The 9428-nt window shown below is 35.8% G+C and overlaps 1 protein-coding gene across 2 annotated transcripts in view; it reads right to left on the reverse strand.

The window, feature by feature from the left end:
* Positions 1–8012: 8012 nt before the first annotated feature.
* Positions 8013–9428, reverse strand: part of gramd2aa (GRAM domain containing 2Aa) — a 20398-nt gene continuing 18982 nt past the window's right edge. Inside the window, exons 11-12 of one of the 2 annotated variants that reach the window (XM_016284545.1) lie at positions 8895–8993; positions 8013–8812 (exon numbers count right to left, since the gene is read on the reverse strand). In XM_016284545.1, the coding sequence (XP_016140031.1) occupies positions 8809–8812; positions 8895–8993 (103 nt within the window). In that variant the 3' untranslated portion in view covers positions 8013–8808. Of the gene's footprint in view, positions 8813–8890; positions 8994–9428 lie in introns of those variants that run through there. The other variant, XM_016284544.1, reaches the window with a different exon arrangement.

Raw genomic sequence — 9428 nt, forward strand, 5'->3', positions numbered from 1 at the left:
TCGGTGTATGTGATGATATGAAGGTGGAGATTTCTAACCTTTTTTTCCCAAAATATTGTACAGTATAATGACAAATAAATGTATTTTTGTAGGTTGATTATGATTTGTCAAACTTATTAAATATGTTAAAACCAGCAAAAGATTGTGACTGAAAATCACTGCATCAACCACTCAGTGTAACTGGTAATAAAATTGTGTAATATGAGACAGTGCAAAAGCAGCACATGTTTGGGTCACAAATATAGAGCTATATACTATATTACCATATGCCTTTATAAATCGTTAGATGTTATTTTTGTGGCATTTCTCTCTTTTTTTCTGGTTCCCTCAATTATAATCTGGAAAAACTGTTCCCTTTTTAGGTCTCATTTAAATATTTATGCAGTATAAATGGGTTCTTTCACTCTAAAAAATGATTCAGCAGCATATTTTACATAAACTGGTGAATTCAGTAAAAAAAAAACATGATGTTAGATATATATTCACATTTATTAATTTGGCAGACACTTTTACCCAAATCAACTTGCAAATTTACATCAGCAGTTTGTCATAAGTTTAAAGTTAAAGTTAGATTAATACACAAGATAGAGATGACGTGAAATACAGAAAAGAGAATGAGAACAAGATTTTTAAGGAGTTCTCATAATAAGTACCTAACTGAATGGTTATGGGTTATAGTTAAATTATTGTAGAAGCGATTTCATGAAGGTTGGGATGGACTTAATTTGATCAAATATTTAATGTTCTGGCTAATGATTTCTGCCTTGACATACTCAGTATTTCTAAAGCTTAGAACAAAATTTTCTTTAATTCCTTAAAAAAAGATTAATTATATGTAAATTCTTTTTATGTCTACAATTTTCAGTTACAGTAAATGCTTTGACCTTTGAGTAAAACAAAGTACCAATGCTTTAACCTGACTTTCACAACCTTAATATTTACAGATCACGGAGTTCACTGATGATTCCTCAATAACCCTGAACCCAGGATAGAGAGGCTGAGTGAATGTTGTCTTTTCTCTGTGAATGAGGGTCATTTGTTAGAGATTATAGGACAGAGTTCCTGCACTGTGATCCACATACACTCCTATACAGGAGCTGGACTCTAGAGGCAGTTTTATCTCTCTGTTATTGTGCAAGAATGAACAACTCCAGGGATTACCATTGCATCCAAGCAAACATGCATTACCTGCTCCTTTCCTGGTAATGCTCGTAATATGCTACTGATATACCCACAGTCCTGTTCCACTCAACTTCCCAGTAACAGCGTCCACACACTTTCTCTCTACACAACACCTGCTCCCAATAATCAAATATGTCTGGATGATCAGGACACTTCTGGAATATGTTCACGTGAGTAGCCAATCTGTTCCTCTCAGACAGACGAAGGTTTTTATTCACTGTGTTTGGATCCAGAGTAAAGTTGCTGTGATCTAATGGAGGTAGGCCTACAAAAAAAAGAAATGCCTTGGGGAAAAGATTGTACACATCATACATACACTGATATTGATGTCATCAGTATAAATGTGTGTATTGTTTTCTGCAGTCACTGTAAATTAAATCAAAATAATGAAACTTTTAAAAGTGAAAAGTGTGACGGAAACAAACTATTGGGACATTCTTCATTTGCAGTGGCAAGTGGTGTCCCTACTTGCAGCAGTAAATATAAACTTTAAATACAAAAAAATTATAAAATGTTTGCATATTTGTATTTTGTAAATTTATTTAAAAAGTGTATACATATTTATTTATTTATTTTTTTGCATTTGAGAGATTTCATGTGTATCAAAATCTGCATGTTCCCGCCATACATCACAATGTAATGTAATTGCAAGATGTAATTGCAAGAATATATAATCAAAAATAATGTGGTTGAACAATTTATTTAACATACAATTTCATTAAATTGTTGTTTAAAAAAAGTTATGTTGATAACTTACAAATTTTACATATTTTAATAAAAATTTTCATTAACATTTCCAAACGGTCCCGTGATCTTGAAGCTCAGACCCCATTTTAGAAAAGTCAGGATTTGTGCAAATTTTTGCTAAAATCAATTAAAAACAAAAATGTGATTAAGCTTCCATTTTACTGAATGTAGCACATTAAACAAAATTTAAATGCATAGAAATTAGTTGTATGGTTTTTACAAATTCCACCTCTCATTTGCCACTCCATTTAAAGAATGACCCAGTTGTTTTCAATATAAATTTTTTATTTATATATTTATACAAAAACATCCGTTAAAAACAAACCTGACAGTGATAAATATTACCAAGAACTGCTTAGGTGCAATAAAATCATGTGACACAGGCTGAATAGAAAAACTGATATTCTGTAAATGCATAAACAACAGCAGAACCTATTTTTTAGCCACTAACTGAGAACCACTGGTATATCTTTCTGTGTTTGTATATTTCCATATTAACTTACATTGGAGGAACTCTTCTCTTGGATTCTTGGGTTCAGGAAAGGGAATTACCTGGATGCAGTTCACTATGAAAATCAGTAAACACATATATACATGCATTTTATAGCAATTGCATTCTGTTTTTAAATACTGAGTGTATTTTATAGTTTCCAACACAACAGATAGTCACAGTCTTAGACTGATTATCCTCAATAAACCAACGCGTTTATCAACATTCACCACATTTACATGACCTAACCAACATGTAGCGTCATGTAAACACTCATGCATATTGACCCAATTTTACCCAAATTTCTGTTATGGCAGCCTATTTATTGGGTACGTCCTTTACACATTTCTTTACATTTTGATGATAAAACTGAAGAGAAACTCAACAATTTATAAATCTAATCGGTTTTCTTGTGATGTCAGGTTTTTATATATAGTTTTAAAATTATTTAATTTAATATTTTTATCATTTTTAATTTTGGCTGTATTTTCTAATGGAATTGTTAACCAATGGTTTTCATGATCTACGACTTATGATGGTTTTGCAATTAAATTTTGCAATTTCGGCTTTGTACTTGCATATTGACCTATTTTTGAGAGTGAATATATCATCCAGTGCTTTACCTCTACAAGACATAATTTCTATCTTCTCTTGGCAGAAAACCTCAAGTTTCTTTCTCAGATGAGAGACAGATTTTTGTACATTATCATAGGAGAGGAGAGAACTAATGTTGATGTTGGGTGAGTCCACAGGCAGGACAGAGAGAGACTGGAAACTCTACAGACACACAAACAAAAGGATTTTCACATGAAAAGTGTAAAATGTCAGTACAACAAATTTAGAATTGATTTTGTTTACTTAGTAACTTTCAAAGGTAAATTTTAGTATCTTATTTTTAGGATCTAGTATCTCTTTAGTACAGTGATCCTCAAATCTGGCTCGCGAGATCCACTTTCCTGCAGAGTTTAGCTCTAACCCTAAACACACCTGAGTTTGCTAATCAATGTCTTCAGGATCATTAGAAAATCACAGGTAGGTTTGTTTGATTAGGGTTGGAGCTAAACTCTGCAGGAAAGTGGATCTCGTGAGCCAGAATTGAGGATCACTGCTTTAGTATCTTATTTTTGGGTGAACTATCCCTTTAAGAATAGCTGAACATGTTAAAGCTGATGGGCCATATCCCAGTAAACACTTTATTTTACTTCTGTGTATATTTAATTAGGGGTTCAAGCACGAAGAGCTGAAACCCTGTTGTATTTGTAAGGATTTTAATTATGATTATTATTCTTCTACCCTAAAACTGATCAGGCAGACATGACCATAAGGCCTAGAGACTTAAAACTTGGTCAGATGGTACAGCTCAACTTGGGGAGACACTGGCAAAGACTCATCCAAACAGGCCAATAGGGGGCGCTACAGCGATCAAAAACGTGAGATCTCTCGTTTGTCGTAGACTCAAATCATTGGAATCCTTGGCTCAAGAAAAACAAAATGGCTATCTCCGATTTCATTCCGTCATGACCATTTTTACGAACTAGTCCTATGTTTTTCACCCAGTCGGAACCAAACCAGTGCAGAAAAGTTCTCTGGAGTCCGAATAGAAAAAGTTATCAAAACAAAGTTGAAGTTCCATTGTCGGTCGCAACAGTACACCAAAATGTTCTAAGTGCTTGGGGCCACTTTTACTAAAATGGCTGTAACTCTTGAATGGAATGAGATATTTTGACCAAACTTGGAAACACATGAATGAGCTCAATCTGAGGTCATAGCAAAAAAATTGTGGAGTTTGACCACTTGTTGGCGCTATAACATGGAAAAAGATTGAAATTGGCTGTAACTAAGCACCCATTAGTCCGACTGACTTGAAATTTGGCATGCAGTGACTTTGTCCAAGGTGCCACCAATATCAGGCATTCACGTATCTTGAAAAACATGGCCACCATCAGCCAATCAAGCTTGAGCAACCTTAAGGAAGACCGATCGAAATGAAACTTGGTGTTCTTGTTTGACTCATGGACCTAGAGGTCTGTGAGAAATATGAAAGAATTTCTGCAATGCTTTGGCATATTGGCACTAAACTATGTGTGTGTAATTGTCACCCCTAGTTAACCACACCCCATCAATTTGGAAGCAGCGCTACCTATTGGTCAAAAGTGATAAATCATTAGCCTATTTATTGGGCACGTCCTTTATGCATTTCTTTACATTTTGATGATAAAACTGAAGAGAAAGAGATTTCTTGTGATGTCAGGTTTATAAATATATATATATTAAATAATTTAATTTAATATTTTTATCATATTTAATTTTGGCTGTATTTTTCAAAGGAATTGTTAACCAATGGTTTTTATGATCTACGACTTATGATGGTTTTGGGAAATTAAACCCTGATTTGTACATTAAACACATTGTGTGAGAAGCAAGCAAATGTCTTGTTAAATAAACTTTGTAATTTCAACTTTGTACTTGCATATTGACCTATTTCTGAGAGTGAATATATCATCCAGTACTTTACCTCTACTTTACCTCACCTATTGGTCAAAAGTGATAAATCATTCAATAATATTACTAGTGATTTTATGATTATTCAGTCATTTGAGTAAAATCATCTTAAAATGTCTATAATTATTAAAAGGTCTTAAAGCGCTTTAACTAATTGCTGCTTGCAGCTATATTTTATAAATTTAATTTAAACACCTGATACCTGATGCCCTGTGCTTACTTTGCCACAGTTGACAATCAGTGATATGATAACAGAACAACATTATGTGGCATCACTTGACAGAATTCATGACATTACAATTTTAATATTAACAAAAGCTTCTGTAATTACAAGATATTATTAAAGACTACTAGTTACCTGGAGGAAGCAGATGTCCTCAGCATATCAGAGCTGCTCTAGCTCAGTTTCTTTCCTTCTCAGATCAGCAATCTTCTGCTCTAAATGCTTTAAGAATTCTTCAGCTCGACTCACTGCACCCTTTTCTTGATCTCTTAATAATTGTGTCATCTCAGAGCGACAGATCATCTCTGTAAAAATCCTCTCTCTGTCTTTCACTGCTGCCTGTGCAGAGCACTGTTAGGAGACATTACCATTAGTCCATGTAGTAAGCTATTGCTGGGTTAAAGTGATACTTCACACAAAAACGAAAAAATTAATCTCGTAATTTACTCACCCTGTTGCTGTCCCAGATTACTTTCTTTCTTGGTTTTCTTTCTTTATGGTTTTTAAAACGTCAAATTTAAGAGACCCATCCACTGGCATTATATGGATACACAGAGATTAAAGGGGTCATATGATGCGATTTCAAGTTTTCCTTTCTCTTTGGAGTGTTACAAGCTGTTCGTGAATAGATAAGATCCCTAAATTTGCAAAGACTAAAGTCTCAAACCCAAAGAGGTATTCTTTATTAAAGTTAAGACTCGTCCACGCCCTCCTAAAACGCCTCGTTCAAACATGCCCCCACATGTCTACGTCACTGTGTGGGAAGATTTGCATAACACCGCCCAAATGTATACGCAAAGAAAGAAAGCGCACCTTTGATTCTCGCTGTAGTATTGTTGTTGCCGCCGCCGCCATGTCGTGGAGACGCTGTGTGTCTTAAAGCGAAACTACTTTGTTTGGTCTTCCAAAAGAGGACACAACTAGAAGTGGTTAAGTTGTTTTTTTTATAACACTTCTAGAACAGTTCAACCCAAATATTCAGATGTGTGCAATGCATTTTACGGAGGACAAGGACTGTTTCCTGGGAGAGTAGCCTACAATGCCGTGTTCTGACAAATAATGCTGACTCACAGCCTGTAAGTACGTTTTCATATTTAAAGAATTTGCCACTGATGATTCAAATGTGACTTTTGAGCAGTGTAGAGTAGCGCTTGTTGTTTGTCATTTCTCCGATCACAAATGCAGACATGGTTTTATGTTTACGCGGCGCAATGCAACGCAACGCGTAAAAAGACAGTATAAGTCATTATAATCAGTAATTATGTCCCCACTGGATGCTACAAATGCCTAGTTTGTAATGGGTTTTATTGTTTTTTTTGTCTCGTCGCACCGGGACACAGCATCACAGCATGGTAAGGGGCGTAACATTTCCGTCACACGCTTGAGGTATTCAGCCAATCACAACGTACTGGATAGCTGGCCAATCACAGCACACCTCGTTTTTCAGACCGATGAGCTTTGTAAAAATCGAGAGTCAGATGATTTTCAGACCCCGTCAGTGTATAAATTCAACTCATACCTCTTGCTCTGTCTTCTGTTCTGCAACTGTGACAGTGTCATGGGTATTATGTTCATTCATCATACACAGCACACAAATGCACTGCTGATCCGTACGACAATAAACCTCCAAAAGCTTATCATGCTCATGACAAATCATCTCCTGAAGTCATCCTATGGCATCAGTTATTTTGTGTTGCCTTCCTGAACGAAATTCCTCATGATGTTCAAGATGAGTTTGGCAGTAAGATTCCAGACACACAAGAGAGGACTTAAAAGCTTTGCATTTTCTTCCAGTACAGACATCACACTCCATATCTCCAGTTCCAGCATAATGCTGAGCAGGAGCCACAGTTTGGAGTTTAGGCTTTATCAATTTCTCCAACATTTCAGCAAGCACCACAATTTTGTCTAACACAGGTCTTGGAGTGAAGGTCTGTCTGCACTGGGAGTAGCTGTAAACTCCCTTCTGCTCATCCTGATCCCAGCAGCCTGTAACGCAGCTCATACAGAAACTGTGTCCACAGGAAAGGGTCACCGGATTCTTCAGTAGATCAAGACAGATTGGAGAGCTGAACTGGTCCTGAGAAATAGCAGCCTCCGCCATATCACTTGTTGTACACACAGATTAAGAAAAACAGCGGCTTAATAACACTTAAGTTTCTCTGAACTGATCCTCTGACATACTGGTGGTTATGTGTTGGAGAGACATGTGCAAAATGGGGCTGTCTTTAAGGCTTTTCCAGTTGATGCGATTCTCCAGTTTTGAAGGAGCTGAAGTGGTATTAAAGTCAAGTCGACTCAAAATGAGCATAGAAGGATTTTAAGTCCTTTGGAAGATTTGACTAAAGTGGGAAGTAAAGTGTACACAAACAAAAATAGAGGAAAATCTGTTGTTAGAATTGTTTTTTTTAACACAAATACTGTGATGTATTTGGGAATGTGGAGTTATTGCGTTATTAAATACCATCTCATTACAACATGACACGCATGCATATTTTACTGTAAATAAAATAATAAACACATCTGCCACAACCACGCTAAATCTTTTCTTGCATCTTTTCTCCGAACTTTTATCTCTACATACATGTGAATGGAGCATATGAAATGATTTAAATATTGTTAAATTCTAAACAATCTTTGCAAACTGAATGAAATCACAGAGTTGAGAATTGAGTTGAGTAACGCTGCCTCCCTGTGATCAAATACCGAGAAAGCAGCTCATTGAGAACGTTATATTTTTATCAAGATATGAAAAAGAAAAAAAAAATCCTTCAATGTATACACTATCAAAATAAATAAATATAGTAGGCATATGGTGCCTTTTTTTGTGGTTCAATAAACTATTCCATTGAAAATTAATTATTTCCTTACTATTGTTTTCTATGTCAGGATTTACAAGCTTAAACATCTGTACAGGATGCTTTAGGAAACAACAATAGCACAATGATAACCTCTGGAAAATACATGAAAATGCACTATTTTATTGTCCATGAATTCTACAGCTTCAAAATGTACTTGAGTAAACATTCAATATGTCATAAACATTCTGCCCAGGTCACTGACTTGAGCCGATTAAGCTGTGAACACATAAGACTGATGACGACCTGATCACATCATACTGTATGTAGACATATTAGATATTTTCATGATGCTGTCAACTAAATCGTATTGGAAGAGCTAGAACATGGCAAGTGGCTAGCGTATAAATAAATAAAATAATCTTATCTAAATGTACTGCATTAGATCCTGAGCTATACATATTCAAGATATTTATAACCTATTGAAAGTCATTCAACTGGGTTGATGTAGAGCGATTGATGCATTTGCCCTTATTAGGTGACAAGTGACCACAAGAAGAGTTTTTGTTGGTGGAAACAGAGCCTTCCATAATATTCCATCACTGTAATAAACAGGGCTTGCAGTCTATATACTGTGTATGCCAGTCGGATCCTTTCTTCTTGGATCCAGTAACACAGAATGACTATTTGAGAACACTTCCAGTCTTCTGTTCCTAAGTCAGGCTCATTGTTAACACAATCCGAGACAGACTTTGCATAAATACATAAGAGAGTTTGTTTGCATAGTTGCAAGGTGGCCACAGAGACAGAGAGAGCGCCAGCGCTGGACCGACTTCCCTGTGAAGTGCAGTGGTGACCGTCAGTGGTTACCTGTGTGGGCAGACAGACAGCGCTGGTAAATGAGCTATAAGACCATAGTGAATGACGTAAGACAGTGTGGAATTACATTTACCTCTCTCTGAGAGGGTTGTTGCTGAGGAAAGAGAGCTGCTGCTCCAGGCTGCAGACACGGAAGGCCAGGTAACACGACGACAGGATGAGCAGGATAATGCTATGTGACAGAAGTCAGACTGACATAAACAGCTTGCTCTTCAAATGGAAATAGAAGACCAGAACACTGTAACTATACTTGACTGGCTTGAAACTAATTAGAGGGATGAGATCACGGAGAGCCTTTTTGTATGTTCAGCTGGACACTAGATGGTAGTGTTGTGAGTTTCTTTGTGATTTAGGAAATAAAAAATAACACACATATGGCCATGGTCGCTGCTAGTGCTACATGCATGCAAACTGCAAAGTCTGTGTGGGACTCATTGTTTAAATAAATAGAGTAGCTCTAAATTGTTTATTGTCCATGAGATTGAGATTTGGATTTTCTCAACTGAAGAGCATTTGTTTATTTTTTTCAGTTTATTTTAATATTTGTATTAATTTTATTATTTTATACATACATACATATATATATATATATATATATATATATATA

The sequence above is a fragment of the Sinocyclocheilus grahami genome, unplaced genomic scaffold (assembly GCF_001515645.1).
Source record: "Sinocyclocheilus grahami isolate Dianchi unplaced genomic scaffold, SAMN03320097.WGS_v1.1 scaffold184.1, whole genome shotgun sequence".
Classification (NCBI taxonomy): Eukaryota; Metazoa; Chordata; class Actinopteri; order Cypriniformes; family Cyprinidae; genus Sinocyclocheilus; species Sinocyclocheilus grahami.